This window comes from Chaetodon auriga, chromosome 9, assembly GCF_051107435.1.
Source record: "Chaetodon auriga isolate fChaAug3 chromosome 9, fChaAug3.hap1, whole genome shotgun sequence".
NCBI lineage: Eukaryota > Metazoa > Chordata > Actinopteri > Chaetodontiformes > Chaetodontidae > Chaetodon > Chaetodon auriga.
The window spans coordinates 8,028,726-8,049,502 of NC_135082.1; the positions used below are offsets into that span (position 1 = coordinate 8,028,726).

Sequence of the window (20,777 nt, forward strand, 5' to 3'; positions counted from 1 at the left end):
TCTCCTCCGCATGGTTTCATGCCCCAAGCAGAGCATTTTGCCTGCCTGATTACACTGACTTGCTCAGATGGTGTTTGTGCTTCTACCATCGGTAAGTAGGCGACATACTTAAATTATTTCTTCTTTGTTTGTTTCAATTATGTTTATTGTTCTTATACAATCAAGAGTCCACATATTTTTCGAATGGTCCAGATTCTCTATGCCGCTCCTGTATCTGACTTTGTGCCTGGATCAATCTGCACCCTGCAGCTTGACATGGCTTCCATTAAAAAATAGAAGAGCAGAGCGCAGAGCCACTTCTGGGATGCCTCTGAAACACGCTGCTCCTGGTGGATTAACAAGCATTGTCTGGAATGATCAGCTCCAGAAGCAACGTGGAGCCGATGGAATTTTTAGATTATAGGCTACAGGAAGTCTGGAGATCTAGTCTAGATCGAGTTGAGTCTACGTTTTTCTTACTGTCAGTGAACCTCATCACAAAAGCAGAAATGTGTGTCTATGGCACTTGTTGATACTAAAGACACAGACCTTTGACAACAGACCACAAATACATAAATAGTTTTCAGCTGGTCACTGTAGTGTTTAACAAACATTACTCATGCATAAGCATGAGGGACTATTTTCAGTCATGGATTAATGCACATTTGGTTCTCCAGTGAGTATTTATGGCAGCAGGATTTGTGGGATTGACTCAAAGTCAACAGCAGTGCCCATGTTCACAATAATGAAGGAACGTGTCAACAAGTGCAGCAGTTTGACTGATTGGTGTGTTTTTAATCATTTGTGGACAAAGGCACAGAGGAATAAGCTATATTAAGCTTCAGCTACACAGACAGTACTTGCAGGGATACATGCGTCGTTGGTGTTTTCTTTTCTGTAGACTGTATAAGACATGGACGTAATTACATGATGTCACCCACAGGTTTCTGAAGGGACTTTGTGAAGCTCAGTGAGTTATATAAAATTCACCTGTCGTACAGATGTCATAAATCAGGAAAATAGTTGCAGAGACCAGAATATTTTTTGTTCCAGGCTGTAAACATGTTTATTTCTGCTGTTAGGTTGAAATAAATATGTTTACAGCCTGGCCAATCCCCACAGAGCACCATATGGGGCACTATGGGGATTGACTCACTCTTGGAGCTGGCCTCAAGTGGCCACTCGAGGAACTGCAGTTTTTGGAACTCAGACTGTGGCTTCTTTTCATCCTCAGAGGCTGCTGCAGTAAGAAAAATCAGAAATATCAAATTGATCCTTCAAACAAACCCTCAAGTTAGCCAAAATTATTTGGAAAGATCACAAGATTAAAAGTAAAGAAATCTGAAACATTTTACTTAGATATAAAAATGAAAACTACACTTCAGCTTAAAATAAAAATGAATAATTAGCTCTACAAGTGACTTGTTTATAATCTGTGCCATCGTCTGACTGCTCACATGGTAGTGGTATTGCCTTGTTCTCATTTCTTACTTTAAAGGGTAAAATGTTCTCATAACCAATCTTAAAGATGGCCAAAACTAAACAAACGAAATGAAAAGAAGACCCAAACTAGAATGATCCTTTTACTTTAAGAGCCGCTGTCCTCAAAAAGAATGAGTTTTGGTTTCAGTGGACTCTGGACAGTTTCAGTGCCTCCAGATCTAAATGTCAGCGGCCTTTCAACTGTGGCAAGAAAAAACACTGCAGGAATGTATCGTTCTCTCCTTCTCACTCTCACATGCTGTGTGTGAATCACACTAACACACACACACTCTCTCTCACACACACACACATTTCACAGTGCAGTGCTTTTCGCCCTAAATCCTTCCTTGCGTGTGGTTTCTTTTGACAACAGAGGGTTGTGGGTCAAGGGGTTGTCTTGTCCTCGCAGGCAGCTTAGGAAATCACCGGCTCAGAGAGCTGAGAGGAACACGGACAGCGCCGGCCTCACCTTGATGGAGCTTTGACAAATAGAGAAAGCCATACAGTGCCCTGCTTTTAGAGTAGCAGGTGAAGTCAGTTGTGAAGAACTGCTGCCTATAGACAGGGCAGTGGAAAGTGTGCTTTATTGTGCATTTTGACTAATTTCGTCATTTATCCTCTGTGCCCACAGGAGTACACCATAGATGTTTTCTTCCGCCAAAGCTGGAAGGATGAGAGGTTGAAATTTCATGGACCAATGAATATTTTGCCCCTGAACAACCTGATGGCAAGTAAAATCTGGACTCCTGACACCTTCTTCCACAATGGGAAAAAGTCTGTGGCTCATAACATGACCATGCCTAATAAACTGTTGAGGATCAAGGACGATGGGACGCTGTTGTACACCATGAGGTAATTCAAGTCCAAGAGGCACGTCTGAAGAAACAGTATGTTTAATATGCAGAGATGGATTTTAAAGGAGAAGTTCGACATTGCAGATAACGCACTCATTTGCTTTCTTGCAGGGAGTTAGATGAGTCTGTAAGCTAAACATGAAGCTAGGGCCAGCAGCCCATTAGCTTAATGGAACAGATAAAAAACTTGCTGCTTTTACACTTTTGGTATGGATCAGACAAAGAAGATACAATATCTTGGTGCTAAGCTAAGCTAACAAGCTGCTGGCTTTAGCTTTATTTTTAGCATATAGACCTGAGAGTGGTATCGATCTTGTCTGCTACCTCTCTGTAAGATAGCCAATCACTTATATCCCAAAATGTTGAACTATTCCTTGAGGAGGAATGACTTGGACACAACACGGCATTGGTGGAGCCTGTTATAGTCTTTTATAAATACGTCCATTAGCCACACAGAATCCCATTTGTTCAAATGTATTCTTCGTGCATCCTATTTTATGCAAACGTAGCATTTCAAGAAAATCTATTTCTATTTTCATATTTCTATTTGCAAGTTATTTTCACAGTGGCTGAATAATGATTTAGCAGAGCTGCATACAATGCAGTTTCTTATCAAAGAGCTGACCTACAATCTCACCGCAGACGCACACTTCTGTTTTGATTTCTGCTGGTCTCTGCAGTACCTTGTTTACTTTGCTCTGCTGATTACAGTTAAGATGAATTATTTTTTGTTTCAAGACATTACAGATGGGAAGTGTCTTGAATAGTGCATGAGGCTTGAAGGGTTTTTTTGTTTGTTTTCTTTTTCATTTTGACACATGCCTAATCTGTGCTGTTTACTTTTCATGCATTTGCAAAGTCTCCTTCATTTTCTATGAATTGGATGCAGGTTAACTGTGCATGCAGAGTGCCCAATGCATCTGGAGGATTTCCCCATGGATTTTCATTCCTGTCCACTAAAATTTGGCAGCTGTGAGTAACTCTGATGATGATAGTGCCTGAGGGACCTTTAAGTAAAATGCTATTTTCTTTTTTTTTCTCTCCTCACTGGTTCTTTGGCAAGTGAGCAGCCTCCGAACTGAGTGACGCTGGAATGCATGGCTCAGTTTTCTGGCAGTCGCCCTACAAATTTTAAGAAGCTATGCAACAATCAGATGTAGAGTAACTGACAGATAAAGGACTGAGTGGAGATGTCACTGGGAAATATGGGGAAAGGGACCCTAAAGCCATCCAAATATTTTATTTTGTGAAGTTAAATCTGTTTTAAGCGCTACTTTACTGCCATGGCTTCTTTATATTTGGATGAGGAAATTTTACTTTAAGCTGCTTAGATATTGGTTTAAAAAACTAAGCGATCATGAAGTATCAGAGCATCAATACATGGTGGGTCATGTCTGAAATGCTTTGATTTCTCACATTAATTAATTGTCCCCTTTACTTTCAATGCATTTATGTGGTAAACAAAAGTATTAATCTTAATCTTATTTGTCACCGCCCTGCAACAATACAGTGTCTGTTGTATAATATGATTGGCAGAATATTTCAATATACTGAGGGAGGAAATCAGTTTTTCTGTTTCATCTTAGGTTAGCAGACAAGCTTTCAAATTTCGTATTCAGTGTATGCTGTGACTGATTGAAAAGGGCAAATGTCACCGTGCATCAGTTGCTTGTTGGCGTTTCACAAATTTCATCCTCAACCACTGAGAGATTTTTTGTCTCTTTACATTATTCTTTTTTCTAGAAAGACAGCATCAAACACAGTGCAGTGAGGGCTTTTCATTTGGGTCACCAAAAAAATTTCTCGACAAATCATTAGTAGCTATGGCTGCCCCAGATTTATCCCCTATGGGTTTATCCTCTTCTCTTTTTTTAGATGCCTACACAATCTCAGAAGTGACTTATGCTTGGACTCGAAATGCCTCCGACTCCGTGGTGGTGGAAGGAGAAAGCTCCCGCCTGAACCAGTATGACCTGCTTGGACAAACGGTCGGACAAGAAACCATCAAATCGAGTACAGGTAAGATGTTGTGCTGGTCTAGTAGAAGTCTAGAGGGAATTAAATCCACCTCATGACTCCTCCACCTCCTACTGACCTCCATCCTTTGCAGTAAATGTTCTTCAGGCTTAGAAAATGTCTCAGAAATAGAAAAGAAACCCTGGATTTGGGATTTTCATATACTTAAGAAATTATGAAGGCTTAGTACTAAAATAGCCCGCTTTTGTTAGACTGTTGCCAGCTGGCATGCAGCAAAATGTGCTTATTTAATAGCTGTTTCTAATACACCCTTCAGCACCTATACCTGTGCAAACACAGCGTTAAACTCAAAGCTGTGACCTGCTTAATTTTGCGGAATCAGGAACCTAAATTTCTTTATTATCTCAGATCCAAAATGTTTTAGTGTGAAAATCAAACCGTGAAGATTTTGTGCTTTTTTGGGTGGATGTTGAACTTGTCCACCTCCTACATATTACAGGAGGCGGCCACGGCTTGCTGTGAAACACTTGCTAAGTTTTCTCTTTTTGTTACTCACTTTATTTGGCTTGAAAAATGCAGAGAAACATTTGCTCTGGCTTCCTCTGCTTGACAAAGATTCGACGAAACAGGGATTTGACAGTCACGGATCTTGAATTGCCTACTTTGTTCTGTGTTTTGTTAATCTGCATTTAACATGGCTTGGAGACCCAAAAGCAGCATGACAGGTGAGCTACTGCTGCAACAAGCCTTTTCACTTCATAAACCCTGCATTTGAACAACAGAGATGGGCAGACGTCAAGATTCAGAGCAGTTCCTTTGGATTTAAATGGATGTCAATAAAGACAGATGCTGGTGCAGAGCTAGACATAAGGGAGCACATCTGTCTGCTGTAGCTGTCAGAGACACTAACAGAAGAGCTCCAGGAGAAAAGAGAAGCTGCTGTTTTCTTCAGTGATTTAAGTGTCTAATGTTGGTGCCCAAAGACACAGAAACGTCTCTCAAAAGTGCAGTGATGCATGAAATGACAAAGAAAATCTGTTCTGGTTCCAGAAAGTGAATAACTTGTTGTGCATTGGAAATGTGGCATTTCACTCAAATGGACCAGCATCAGACAGTGACAGTGACAGGCTCATTACTGGACACGATACTTAACTCTAGACTGGAGTTTTAAAATTGGACTTCAAGCAATGAGCACGGCATAAAAGTTCTACAATGCAAGGCTTGTAAAAAAGCTTTTAAATAAGCTGTCTTCTTATCAATTTGTTTTATTTTATCAATACTCGTGCAAGGGGGGCAGAAAAAGAGACACATGGCATTGAAAGAGATTGGAGGGTGGTGTATGTCTCTTACAAAAACACAACTGCAACCAAACGTATAGGAATGAATTGAACAGTGTGTTTCATTGCTCTGACATGAGTGCCAAATGTTAGCATGTCAGCTAAACAGGGTTATTACACTATCACACAGTATGTTAACAGGGTTGCCTTAGATTTTTCTTTTTCATAACTGCAGCTGACTTGCTCTACACTGCAAAAAAAACAGGTTTAATGATGTTTCTTTGCTTTCATTTCTTCTGGATCATCAATCAGGATTCTAGTGATGGGATACATAGCTTCAGCCTCAGTCTTTTAGCTCGATATCATTCATGTTGCCATCAAGAGCATGTTTAAGACTACTTAACAGGGTCCTAGTTTTAGAAACTGGAAATATTAAAAAGTCTGCCAGAGACATTGTTTTTAGCCAACTCATGAAGCTAATGGGCTGTAGTATACAAGAAAATGATAATGAGGATTAAACACATTTCAAACAACACAGATCAAGCTGAGTATACATGAGTGTGAAGATGAGAGGGATACACAGTAAGGAGAAAGGTTTTACATTAGATGTAAATTGTGGTAAATAAAAGGGCCTTGTGTCCGGATTTATGGTGACTATGTTTACATGCACACTGATGTTGCACTATTATTCCAAATGTATCAATATATCAGATTTGATATGGGTCATGTAAACAGCATATTCTGGTTATTCCAAATGGAGCATTTTCTAAGACATGTGGGACATCCCAACATTATTTGGCTTTTATAAGCATTCTTTGGACACGTATAATGCATATTCAGAAGATGCATCTCAATTTTGTAGAACAGTTTGCAACACTCTGCCTCTTACCTGTTCACGGTCATGTCTCTGTGTTGCCAGGCTAACAGTTTCCAAGGCTGGGGTAGAAATTCACAAAAGAAAAGCCCATATTTCTGGTCGTAAGGAGAAACACACCTTCTTTTAACCATTATGAAAGATGTGGATATCAGAAGGCTTTTCAATGCCAGTCTGAATGGAAGAGAAAGGCTGTTTTGTTACTCGCAGTATGCACAGCTGCATGTAAATGGGAATATTAGTGGAATATCCATTTTATTAGTCATGTAAACAGCCCCATGGGAATATTGTATTTTTTTGGAATATGGGCAAAAGATGGATTTTGTGCATTTTGTTGTCAGCATGAGAATAGCTGGTTTCTTGTTGAGACATGACAGAGAGGGATGGAGGTTGGCCGCTGTTTTGTGTGACAAGAAATCTGACAGCCAGTGACTTGATGTTACACAATGGCAATAAGCACTGATGAAGGCTTTGTAATACAGTTAGAAATAAGAATTTGTAACAAATGCATGCCTTTTGGGAGCCACTGGAGCGAGAATAAGGCCAGATTGCAGAGTCATGTGGTCTTGTTTTCTGGTTCTTTGTATGTAAATAAAAGAAAATGCGTCCACCTGGCGATAAAAACAAAAAGATATATGTTAACAGTGGTCTGGGTCCTTTGAAGTGACTCCACAGCATTTGAAATAAGACAGCTGCCGGAGCTGCTTTGGAGAAGCAATTTGTCATCTACCATGTGTTGTTTACCGTTTATTACCCTTCCTTTAAGTTTAATTCTTTCGGGAACTATCGTGTCACGTAGCAAATAAAAATGGAAAGACAAACCCACTCTGCAGTGTGCTTCTCCTCTCAGGCTCAGGCTTCCTGCTGTGGCAAGACGTCGTAGCAGAATGAAATACTTATCACAGTGAAAAATAAATGCAGGGACCATTGCAAATAATCCCTCCAATGGTTATTAACTTAGAAATAAATGCCCTCCAGGGTGCGCACCAACAGAGCAGAACCAAAGCGAGTGGAGGCTGGGTGGCGTGGAGCAGCGGTAACGGCAGCAAGCACACGTCAGCATACAGAGTGGATGTGATTGTCTTTAAATAGGCTGCCAGATCAGTGCAGTGAGAGCAGATCGCTGTGGTTGGTTTATTGTCAGTTGACACAGCAGAGGGTGACACCTGACAACATCATGTTATGAGGATTTAATCTGCTACAAAACTGAAGAAATGTTTTGTCATTATTATGAACATTACTAATAATGAGTGTAAGGAGTAAGAAGGACCTCAAAGCACACCTGACAAAAGAGCCAATTTCAACAGACGCACAGTTTATCACTGGGTATGTTACCATGGGAACAATGCATGTTCCCATGGTGACATAAGCATAAACTAATTATAAAGAACTTATATAGACAGCACTTTCCAAAACAGAAGTCACCGAGTGAGCTTTAAAAAGAAACACGAAGAATACAGGAGCTTCAGAAGTGAAAGCAGCTCCAGGATGATTAAAGGGTGGGAAAAAACTAATTGAATTCTGCATGTTTAGGAAACCTACGGAGCCCCTAAAGTGCCATGAAGAAAAAAAAACTATATTGTGCGCTCGAGATACTAAAATGTGCGCAAGAGATACAGTTATTTCCCACGCGTTGACTTGTCCGTGCATATGGCTTTCCATAGTGACCACTTCAGATGTTCACAGTCATACACTGAGCTACCATCATGCAGATAGGTTGTTTGCATACCTAGTTGTCCCTTTCCAGAATGATTTGCACTCACAATATAATCAAATTAATTTACCAATACTTGAAGTAGGTGTACTTGTAGGTGTAGAACTTCGACGCTTCAACGGAGCCCGGCTGTCTATTGTGTTGCTGCCTGTCTGTATAAATGAACGAGTTAATTAAATCTAGCGCACAATTTAGCTTGAATGTGTGCACGTTTTAGCATCGTGTGCACACGTTTTAGTATGTTGTGTGCATGACTTAGTATCTTGTTCGCACAATTTAGCATCTCGTGCACACGTTTTAGTGTCTTGTGCACTCGATTTAGTATCTTGTGCACACAATATAGTTTTTTGTTTGTTTTTTTTTCGTGGCACTTCAGGGGCTCCATAGGAATCTGTGCTTTTTTGTTGAGAAATACTGGATATTTGAAGAAGAAATCACTCTTTGGGTTGAACTGCTCACAGCTCTGCTTTAACACTGTATACACTCTGTTACAATGAGGTCACTAGAAGACACAGCCTCATTTTGGGAGGTTGTAAGCAAAAAAGTTTGGGAACCACCGACGCAAACAATTACACTAGTCTGTCAATCTAACCTCACAGGCTCCTCATATTGCAGAAAAAAACCCAGAGTTCAACAGAGTCCTGTTTGTCATGGCCTGGGTGGTAAGCGCTGGGTTGTAACATGGAGCAAGGCCTTGATGGTCTCCATTAAACTAATTGAACAGAGAAATCATTTCTAAAACAGATTGAGAGCCAGGCTAAGGATGCCTTGGTAATTGTGTCTCTAAAATCATAACATTAGTGGTGAAACCCTTACTGCAGCATTTTACACAGAATGGAACAATGCCACCATTTATGTCAAGTAAAAAGAAAAAGATGTTGTTGTACAGATGATCTGAAAGCTTTTACAATTCTCTGTTTCACTGAGTGACAGCGCTGATCTAAGTTTAGTAATACTGCTTAGTAGAGGAAAACATGATGGAAGAAGTCTTTCAAATACAGTTCTTGCAGGACGATGATAGCAGCGATCATAATAATGGTGAGAAATGTGTAGGTGTGCTGTAATTTCTGGGAGACTGGTGTTTTTTTTGGGCATTTTTAGTCCATTTTGTGGCGTACAATGTTACTGAAAACCATCTTTTTCACTTGATGAGTGTTTTTTTTTCTATTTGAATACAGCCAGTTTTGACAGTTTGTGTCAGTGTTGCATGAAATCAGTGTATAGAAACTTGATATTGCTTTGGAAAATGGTCGCAACAACGCAAAAGATGTACAATTTGTTGTAGATATGTTACAGCATGCAAAACCACAGGTATGGACCTTTAAAAAGAGCCGGTTCTGTGGTGGAAATGCGAATTATGAGTATCACGGTTTAGGAGAATATAAAGATTGAGTTCCATTTGATAATGGTGACATAGTTTGAGAAGTTTGTTCCTGGTGGAGGATATTGACCTCGGGGTTATCGCCTCCAGACTTTAACTGTAAAGCTGAGGCAGGAGTGGGTGGTTTGCAAAGCATCGCTGTGAAGCTAGACGTATTCTTTATGTGCGTGAGCATGAACAGTGAGTCCTCCTTTTCTCACATGCTGCTCCAATTTTCATTCTTGGAACTTTTTATGCTGAAGTTTCTAGGTATTTCAGAATTGTTTGGATTGAAAGCATAAAAAAAAGCTGCTTTTATTTCACAATCTAAAACAATGTTTATTGAAATGACTTGTGATATTGCTTGAGCATTAATAAATAGTGATAATAGAGTAATTAAAGAGGTGCAAAAGATTTTAACAGTAGAGGAGATAATAAAAAAAAATCATACATCAGTTTCAGACTGCATGCAGAAAATGCATCTACCACAGAAAAACTGATTTTCTAACTGTGTCCCAAGTGCTCCACCACTATTCCCAATAGGTATCATTTACCAGTACAGAGTGTTTCCCCAGTGACTGCATTCCACTATCAAGGGAATCCCTGCTTCAGTTTCACTGAGTAAGAATATCCTTTCATGCACTAAATGCTCCTATCTAGGTTAAGTGGTGTATGATGCCTCGGTCGAGGGCAGAATGCCTGCAAGTGACTGTTTCTTTTGTTTAACTAGTCACTCCACATTATCTGATTGGCTGACTTTAAATTAATCATTCATTACTAGTGTGTCAGTGTTTGGTGTAGCGTACTTGCAAACTAGGTCATTTGGCACGAATGAATGTGCTCTCGGGCTTCACAGGGACGGACATCTTGCATAAGCCTCTGAACATACCAACACGCTGCTACAGAAATCCCACTTTTCAGCCATACATTTATTTGTCACACAGTCATGTTCGGCTTGTTGCTAAAAACACAAATACTGCACCAGTTTCCATGAGTCTCACTTGTTTTGTTTGCTGTGTAAGTGCACGCATTACACATAAAACCCCACGACTGAACAGAACTGAATATAGCAGTGCTTTACTTCATGCACAGTGTATAATGTATGATGTACCAGCAATCATGTTATTGTAGTGTTTTATAACATTAATGAAATATTTATATATACTGAGCATTGGCCTACATTAGTTAAATTTGTTTTGAAATGACTTTTTTTTTTTTTCTTTCAGAAACAAGCTGTAAACACTGTCTTATTAGTATATGATTAGTAGCAAACAGCTGCATATTAACAATTCCAGCAGATACGGAGCAGCATTATCTCTCATTTGGAGTCAAGTTTCTGGTCACCTAATGGATGTAAATCCAGTATTTAGTCTCCTTTTAGCTCTGTTTTAGCTCCCCACTAACTCACGAGGGAAATCTTATTTTCCCCAGACCTGACACAGTATTCACTCTCACAACAGTGAGAGTGAATGCATTAAAGTTGTGGGTGTAAAACCAAAACAATGAGCTGAAAGATGCTAAAAAGCTGCGTAGAGCTGAGGGGAACTACAACTGGGTTGTTCGCTACAGTTAACCTCTTCCACACAGAAGTGACCATGTGATCCATTGTTAATATAAAAGTATTGATTGTAGCTGGTTTAAATTAATATTTTTTGTAGGAATTTCCCACCTTACCAATGAATCCAGCCTGCATTAGTCAATATGTCTGATATTCACACTGAATCAGATTGGCTGTGTAATGTTAAAAAGGTCACTCACAGTGCTGAAATGACACAAAATCATCACCTTGCGGCTCCTGTGAACTTGAGATGATAATGTCACTCTGTGTCTGCTGGCTGTCAGCTTGTTTTGACGATATTTTTCTCTCTAGTGGCCAAAAATTGACCAATGCAGCTTTAAATATTTGTCTGGTCTAAAGTGTTTGTCATACTTTAGACCAGTGAGGGTCTAAAGTATGATCCTATCAAATTGCATTATGGGAAGTGTAGGATCTATTTTAATTTTGTGGCTCAGGAGGTGGAGCGGGTTGTCCACTGATCACAGGGCTGCTGGTTCAGAGGGAAGGACACTGAATATGTAATTGGTGGGGATGGTCAGGCATGACCTGCACGGTCCCTCACTGTGATCGCTGTGTGAGTGTGTGCTTGAATGAGCGGCAAAATCCTTGTATTGCATTCTGGATACAAGCACTATATACATTAAATGCAGCAATTTAGCTTTACCAATGATTCATGACTTTCTGCTGCACAGATTTTGACCATTTTAAATAAATCAGACCCCAACTTTAAGGCAGTGCAACACTAAATCACTTGAGTGTCCCTTTAATCTAGCCTTTCAGAAAACAGCTGTATTTACAAGTCTATCCTTCGCATTTAGTTCACTTGGCGTTGCTCATATGATAAAAACATAAGGTCAGATCAAAAAAGCCTCTAAAATCTCAACAGGTATCTCTTATTGATGAATCCCCGTGACGTCTCCATTTGCAGAGCTTGTTATGTCTCGTATGAGAGTCTGTGCCCTCTGTCGGACAGCTGACGCTGTACAGTGTGTTCTGTGTGAGTGAGGCATTCCCGCGGCCTCAGCGGGAGCCTTGTTGCCTACATCTGTAGGAAACATGACGTGATTATCATCTTCATGTTATAATTACCGTCTTCCCTCTCAGTGAAGCGATCACAGGCTTCACTAGAGAAAGTTCAGCCACATCGTGTGGATTCCTCGCCTGTACATCCTCCTCCCCCGTCCGCAAAGCCAGGCAGGCATCGGGGCTGGCATGCAAATTAAATTACGGAAGAAATCGAGCTCCATAGGGTACTGAGAATGCACACAATTCCTCTAAATTCCAGTACCTGAGTGCGTGCGTGTGTGTTTGTGCAGGTGTGTGTTTGTGTGGTGACAGAGGGAGAATTAGTCCTCACATAACTGCTAGAAACACAGGCAATACAACCACAGTGCTATAAAAAAAAAGAGGGAATAAAAAAATCTTTTGGGATTAGTCCTTGGAATTGACACCCCCTCCCCCCTTCCCACTGCTGAAAAGGACTTTCCTCTTGCCAAGTGGCAGTGTGTATCAAGGCCTTCGTTTCAGGATCGCAGCAAATGAGCTGTGTTTCTCTGTTCTGTTGCCATGGGTAACACATCTTTTTCTTCTCATGTCTAATCTTGGCTTCTCTTTGAGATATCTTCCATTTGGAAGGCCTGCCTGCCTGCTGCTGCAGCACTGGCACTGTTTCACGGCCTTGTCAGCTGTTAGGCTTTGCTCAGTGGCTAGGAAATCATACCGCCTGCTCCTCTGTGTGTGGATGGATTATTTGATCAAGTATGAACTGTTAACTGGCTGTCTAATCTATGTCTAAGGCTGCTTTGGTATCTTAAAGCTGCAAGCTCAAACCTCACATAAAAATATAATGTTGGCCTGGTATGAATTCCATGAGTGTGAAGCACAAAGGAAGGCGTGCGGCTGCAACTGCATCGTTAAATTTGACTGTCGGAGAGAAATGATCTATGATAGTTTACATGTGTGAAACGTCACTTCCTGTGTGGTGTGAGTGGACAAAATGACACATCATCGTTTCCAACACTTAAGTCATTCACATGAACATTAACTTCACAGGAGAGAACGTCTTCACCTCCTGATTTAATGTGGTTGATTAGTTTTAAATGATCTGAATGATAAATCATGTGTTCATGGTGAAAGAGAAAACTGAGACAAAACAGCATTTCAGTATCTAAGTGTTTAGAGTGGAGCCTTTTTTAGTAACAATTTTGCTTTTAATTTTAACAAATCAGTGTTTTTCCACCTAATTTAACAACAGTCAGGTTGATAAGAGATTTGCAACATCTCATTAGGTTTATGAATACCAGGTCAACCAAGGAAATTTTTACTCCGCTTGTCATAAAATATTATTTGTGACAGCAGTAGAGCAGCAAATGTGTGTGTGTGTGTGTGTGTGTGTGTGTGTGTGTGTGTGTGTGTGTGTGGCTGCACAATCTTTCTAATTTATTAGTATAATTAGCAGTGACAAAGACCATAATACAGAGAATTTTGGATTAGAAGTGGAGGGAAATAAAATGCAGAACATCAAAAAAATAATAGTTAGTGGTATTTTTGTAATAATTTTACATTTTCAATCAAATTAAACTGTACAACATCATTAATTAAAAAGACAAAAGCAGATTTGCAGCAGTATGGTTTGATAATATCCTCTTCAGGTGGTTTGAATGGGTTGCAAACCAGATTTCAAGGTTAAAAAACAAAAGCAAAAAAAAAACCACTCCAATTACTAACATTGTTTTACTTCGTTAAAAACCTCAGTGAATGTCAGTACCCCTCATGCACCCATGAAGACAGCAAGCATGCAGCCTGTTATATTTACAAAGTGGAGATCACTGCTTATACGAGTGCATTCATTAGATTCATTATGTAGTTAAAAGCACTCAAATGACAAATTAGAAATGGTAGTAGAAGTAGCTGCGGTGGTGGTGCTTGAAAGTGACCCTGACTCTTGTCTCCACAGGTGAATACACAGTGATGACAGCTCATTTCCATCTGAAGAGGAAGATCGGCTACTTTGTCATCCAGACGTACCTCCCGTGCATCATGACAGTCATTCTTTCCCAAGTGTCTTTCTGGTTGAACAGAGAATCAGTGCCAGCGAGGACTGTGTTTGGTAGGTACCTCTTCTACTTCTTTTTCTTCTGAATCTTAATGAAACCCCAATTCTCAGTGGCATTAGTAGAAATTAGGTTCATGAATGGAGGCTCACACACACGATGATGTGAGGAATTCACTCTAGTTTTCTCAACATCGTCCCTGTCAGCATGGGGGATTGGACACAGTGACGGACTGAAAGTTGATGACAAATGGTGGCTTCAGGAGAAAACAGGATAAAGAGGAAAGACGGGACATTTCTTAGAGGCTTCAGTGTTTTTTTCAGTCCAGTCCAGGCTACTTTTATAAGCCAAGTGGAACTAATAACAGTGACCTACAGCCCGTTCACTCAAAGAGGAAAACAGGTGCAGAAGTCAACAGTAAACTGTGTCCTTTGGCTAAACGTATCAAACCTGCTGAGCAGTTAAAGCGTTACTGAAGGTCAGTGGTTATGATGGTGGACTGGGCTAACAGTAACCTTACACTGTACAGACACCAGGGACAGTAATGACTAACACTTATTCTGAAAAGGCTAAAACAGTAGATTTCAACCTTTGAGAAGAGAGAGGCAACATGCAGAAAGTAAATTCAGTGATTTGAATGATTCTTTTTCAAAATTTCATTTCATTTCACAACACCTGTGTATATATGTATATTTTCTTTTTGTGTATTCCAGGTGTAACTACCGTTCTCACTATGACAACACTGAGTATAAGTGCGAGGAACTCCCTCCCCAAGGTTGCCTACGCCACCGCCATGGACTGGTTCATCGCCGTCTGCTACGCCTTCGTCTTCTCCGCATTGATTGAGTTTGCCACCGTCAATTACTTCACAAAGCGCGGCTGGGCTTGGGATGGAAAGAGTGTTGTGACTGACAAGGTAATGAGGGGAAAAACAGGTCTTCTTGACAGGCTCCATTTTCAGAGAGAATTCATTTGCATTGTAAGTGTATGTTGAGGAAGGCGATGCTTGCTTTAGAAAACATTTGTGAAAGGTAGGGGGCAGCAGGTAGTGGCTTTTTTCAACCCTCCACAAGGTGGAGGCCGAAGTGTTTCAACCATTTTTGAGAGCTAGTTAGCTGACAGGTAAACCTAAATGACAAACTCTGGTCAGAATATCAATGTAGAATAGAAATGCAAGGCTGATTCATCCCATCATTGATGAAGCAGCAGATTGTCTCCAGAGAAATAAGCTAACGTGACTTATTGATATTTTTAACTGGACACGTGAGGATTTCTGGCTCCAGAACAGCAAGAAGTATTCTCCAGTCTGTCCATCACTGTTTCTGTATTATAAGCCATGAAAACATCGGTCCATGTATAATGTGCAATCCCAATACAGTAGACCAGAAGTTTAGTTTAGCTTCATTTATCATCATTATTTAATCATCTATTCCAAACTTCATTTCCATGTGTTTTAAGATCATGAATAGATGATGGAGAGTGACAGGTTTCAGGCTTCCCTCTGTTGTTTAAAGCTTTTTTGCATCTAATCCTTGTGGTCTTTCAACAGAAAAAAGAGAGGGTGTCTGTCGTCAAGAAGAACAATGCCTACGCTGTAGCAGTGGCCAACTACGCACCAAATATCACCAAGGACTCTGGCACACTTCCAACTATTGCCAAAGGTGGAGCTTCGGATCCCAACAAGGCCAAAGCAGACGGCAAAGCCCAAGACAGCAAGAAGACGTTCAATAGCGTCAGCAAAATTGACAGGATGTCAAGGATTTTGTTTCCGGTTCTCTTTGGCAGCTTCAACCTTGTCTACTGGGCCACTTACTTAAACAGAGAACCGGTTATAAAGGATATGGTCCCCTCTAATTAGAGGCTACTTTTAATGGGTTCTGGTCTGGGGACTAAGAGACGAACCAAATACCTCCAGCAACTGTGTACACATACCTTTGCAGAGTGAAGTCCTGGATTGCAGTGTGATCCTCTATCTCCGCCTGTTTTCTACACCGTCTGCAGCACTTTTGAAAAGCCTGGCTTTTGTAAATGTGTATATATATTTATATTCATGGTTTCATGGTGACATATCGTGTGATTACTTTGATTAGCGTGCATATTTCCTCCAAAGTACGTTTCCAGTTACAGTATGTGGCCACTGTACATACGAACCAAATGAAGAGTAAATACATAGACATTAAGACATACATTTTCTTTAAGATTACTTCTAAATGTGTTGAATTTTGCCGGTAATGCCCACTCTCTTGATATTACAGTATATATTTTTCTTTTGAGTGAAAGGGACTGATTATATCACATTTCTTACTTTCTTTGCCATCTAAGAGTGGTCTGACTCTGTTTCTGTCCAAGCCAATGCAAAAACACACTTGTATAATATTGTTACAGTGGAAAAGTTGTTTCATTATCTGTGACTGCAGGTATGGGGCTGCAATCAAGCGCTGACCTCCAGAATTATTGAAACACTCCAAGCCAAATAGGTTGTAACACATACAGAAGAGGCTGCCAAATTAGTGTGCTTGTGCATACAGTGCTGTGTAATGCTGCCAGCATCGGTTTGCAGCGGTATCATTTGGAATTAAAAGAAGATGAGAGCACATTATGCTGAAACAACTGTCAAATAGCTCAAATCAGTAAAATTAAAAAAGATGCACACAGTGTGTTATGAGGTGTTAAAAACTACAACTCAAGCAGATGAGTTCAGTTCATGAATGCCTCATATGTTGAAATGAAGTCACTATTGTTTTTCATTCATGACATGTGGAAAAGGCTGATCTTCAGTCAAAAAAGTGCCGTTACTCTATTAGAGAAAACTTTGAACAATATGTTTATACATTTATTCTATCAGGTTTGTCAGGACTGGCAGATTTTTAAAAAAAATATCTACTTGTAATAATGAAAAGAGATTTTTTTAACAAAAACATTTCTAAACAATAATCTTTAACTTAATACCTGAATACTATCAGTTGATTTTCGACCTTTAAAGAGCAGAAGGAGACAACACAAAGCTGACAGACACTCTGACACAGCGTTGTCTTGACGTCTTTGGCTAACGTGTTAGCAAACAGAATGTCCACAGTATTTATCCATCCAACAGACACAGAGAGATGTTATCATCACATCGGGGTTGTGCTTTTGCCAACTTTAGAGCAGTATTCCCTCTTCCTTTAGCTCTGTTTTAGCCTCCACCAACTCCTGAGGAAACTATGTGTGATTGTTTGACTTTCTTCACTCGGCAGCTAAGTTGCTCACTTGCTAACCTGAACGTACAAAGAGTTAATGAAATTGAAAGAACATGCTGTTTCACAAGCACACTAATAAGCTTTCACAATGTATTTTTAAAATTAGTCTGAGCACTTTCATTTGATTTATTGATTTATTTATTCTAGTAAGTTTAAAATCTAAGTGATTTCATGGCATGGTGTTAAACCATACTAACATTTGGTTTAAATGTGCACATAAACACAATATGAAAACTTGGTTTAATGTGTTTTTTTTTACAGCTTTTTATTGGTTTACGTATGGTGGTAGTAACTCTGGAGGACGGTGTGGATTTGTTGGTGTAGACTGGATCACTGTGGCAGAACTAATCAGCATGTCTGCCATTACAATTTGAGGTGATTATTCATATCCAATGTCTGGGTATTTGCACATACATTTCATGATACCACATGCTATTTTGAGATATCTACAGACATTAAAGGGACAGGACTGCAAACACAGGACCGCTTTGTGCCAATATGAACTTCAGTGAATCATGTGTGGATGGTCATCACGTTCCTCTGCCAGCAAACCTATTGTGTAACAGGCCTTAAGTGAGAGGATACAGTTGGGATTTGGGACAAAATGATCATGAAATTGTCATAGATTTGTCATTTCATCTCATTTTCTTCTGCAGGTTGATTGTTGTATACACTTTAATGTTGGACGAAGTCAAAAGCCATAGGCAGTGCTCATGTAATTCAGGTCCATCAGCAACAAGCCGTGATTGTACTTTATCAGCATACTGCATTAGGCAAAGTATCATATAAACCAATTCCACCATGGAAGCTGTATGAAGACAAATCATGTTCAGCCCCATATCAGTAGCCACATATGGTACTCTACTGTGTTATTATTTCATTCAGTGATATGATTTTGCTTCACATCAATATTTTAACTTAATTCAACTTAATTTGATTGTTGAATCGAACTTTGCATGAAAATGAAATCTAGAATTTTATTTTATTTTATTTTTTACAAGTTATGTTGTGGGATATATTTATTTTTCATTCAGATTCGCTCCAACATCCTGATAGAATCTTAAACATTCCAGATGAAGTGACTGTTCACGAGGTGGATGCTTTTCAGTGCACAGTTTCTAATAAAACACATGTTGTTTCAATTCTTTATATCTAGTTTGCGCCATGTTTTTGCAGTAAAACCTGACTGACTTTGAAGCTGATATCAATATTTGAGAGTTTTAAGAATCCAATAATGATATATTGGTTAATATCTATTGCTTATTACCTGACATATATGCTTATATCAATATATCTGTTAATATCAGCAATGCTGAGGTCAGTTCTAGCTTCTCCCTTGAAATACCAATAACCAGATACATTTACAGCAGTCCAGTCAGATCATGGGACCATGAGTGAGGCAGCTCAGCGCTTCCTCAGCAGGAGAGGATGCTGTCAAGCAATGCTTCTACGCTGCCAGTGACTATCATTACGAGCGTGTTGGTAAAGTCCACTAAAAGCCCTGTGGCACTGAGCTGTAACGCAAAGCTCACTGAAGTTTCATATCCTGGCCTGATCTTTCTACCACTCAAGCGTTTCTGTGCTCAGACCAGCTCCATCTCTGAGCTCCATCTCCTCCATCCACCACTGACCCGCTCAGAGGCTGTGGCCTGACAGAAATCAATACTGATGCATGCGAGGTGTCCAGTAGGGGGGTTGCTTACATGCATGTCTACAAATCTTCATAACTGAGCATCATTTACAATTGTCAGACTCAAAAACGAGTCATAGCCTGCATATACCTGCGTGCTGACTTTCCTATATTAGTGGTTTTTGCTTTATACTGAATTGGTCTCATGTAGCACACGTATTTTCCTGAGTGTCCAGTGTGGTAATAATGTTTGATATTGTTTTTTGAGTCACTGGGTCACAGTACGGATTGAAGATATTGACAAAGGTGGCATCATTTTCTATTGAAGTATTTTTGTATAATAAAGGAATTACCCATTAGTAATGAAAATATGTGTGCTACATGAGACAAAGCTAGTATAACTGTTTCTGGACAAGATAGCAGGAAGCCATTAAAAAACGCTGATATTGTGTCATTTAAACAAAATTAATATATTGATCAACCCCCAGCTGTTAAATGTGAGGGCTGGGAGGTGAATTAACGGTCCTGCCAACATAGGGTGAGACTAAGTAAGAAGACATTGCTGGTCACGGAGTGAACATCTGTCAAATGTTCAAGTTAACATCAATAATTTCTCTACAGAGCTACAGCTTAGTCCAACGCTTGAATGAAAATCTGATCTATGACTCAAGCCACAGCTTTTAATTGGACGGTGACTTAAAGATCAGACATCCAATTTAGATTTGATTTGGCTGTCTGTCTTAGGACCAAGCCTATAAGGACATATGTGGGATCAATATACAAGATTTGGACCATAGTGTCTTTCAAATCATAAATATAATCCTCTTTTAAGACACAGGAAGTCCAGAATGGTGTTCTTTGTTAAATGTTGGTGCATTGTGCAATGCATCTGAAGTTATAAAAACCTCATCAAATTTCAAAATGTAAGTAGGCCTCAATGTCAAGAGGTCATGTAAAAACAATGAAGGCAAAAGAAAGTAGGTTGACAAATTAATTTAGCAATCAAACCAACAGAAAAGCAGCAGCTTTACAACATCCGTGCAACAGTGAAATATGTGCAGCTTGTGCCTCTTGCTAATTATGAGCTTCACTCTTCACACTTTTACTTTAATCATTTGATTAGAGTCACTGAGATAAGGAAAAAAAACAAACCCTGCGGGTCGATTGACAACACTTTCTGCTGTTTTGTCACAAAGAAAATCACACAAAAAGGACCAAAATTGAAAGTTTTATTATTTTTTTAAATTATCTGCATAGTTTTTTATTTATTCATAATTTCTAAAAATATAAAAAAAAAACAAGCAGGTCAGTCTCTTCTGGCTGCCATCTTTGGTTTAAGAAACAGTGGTTAGGAAAAGAGCTAAAAATCTTCTTGCAGTTGAAGCTGGAGCTATCGAGGAATCTGGAAATGCGTTCAGAACAGGAGGCAACACCGGCTTCTGTTGTCTTTAGGAAACAGTGATGCTTAGTTCTGTGACTCAAACGCAGTCCTCAGAGTACAAGTCTCAAGTGTAAAAATATATGTGTGTGTGTGTATATACACACACACACACACACACACACACACACACATAGATATAGATAGATAGATAGATAGATCTATAGATATAGATATATATATATAGATATGACAACTGAAGCTAATAGAGGCTTATTATCTCTGGTTGCACAAAGAAGCAGCAATTTATTCTTGTACAAAACGAAGCTTCGTTGTCATAGCAACTGATATCCATTTTTATCCTCCGTTTGACAAGTTGAGTAGGCGGGACTTCCGACTTCC

The 20,777-nt window shown here is 39.6% G+C and overlaps 1 protein-coding gene across 2 annotated transcripts in view; it reads left to right on the forward strand.

Annotated features, from left to right (window-relative positions):
• Positions 1-18,516, forward strand: part of gabra2b (gamma-aminobutyric acid type A receptor subunit alpha2b) — a 30,878-nt gene extending 12,362 nt beyond the window's left edge. For both annotated transcript variants that reach the window (XM_076738653.1, XM_076738652.1), the window contains exons 5-10: positions 2,093-2,313; positions 3,205-3,287; positions 4,191-4,334; positions 14,032-14,184; positions 14,842-15,044; positions 15,678-18,516. In XM_076738653.1, coding sequence (XP_076594768.1) covers positions 2,093-2,313; positions 3,205-3,287; positions 4,191-4,334; positions 14,032-14,184; positions 14,842-15,044; positions 15,678-15,986 — 1,113 coding nt within the window. In that variant the 3' untranslated portion in view covers positions 15,987-18,516. The remainder of the gene's footprint in view (positions 1-2,092; positions 2,314-3,204; positions 3,288-4,190; positions 4,335-14,031; positions 14,185-14,841; positions 15,045-15,677) is intronic.
• The last annotated feature ends 2,261 nt before the right edge of the window (positions 18,517-20,777 follow it).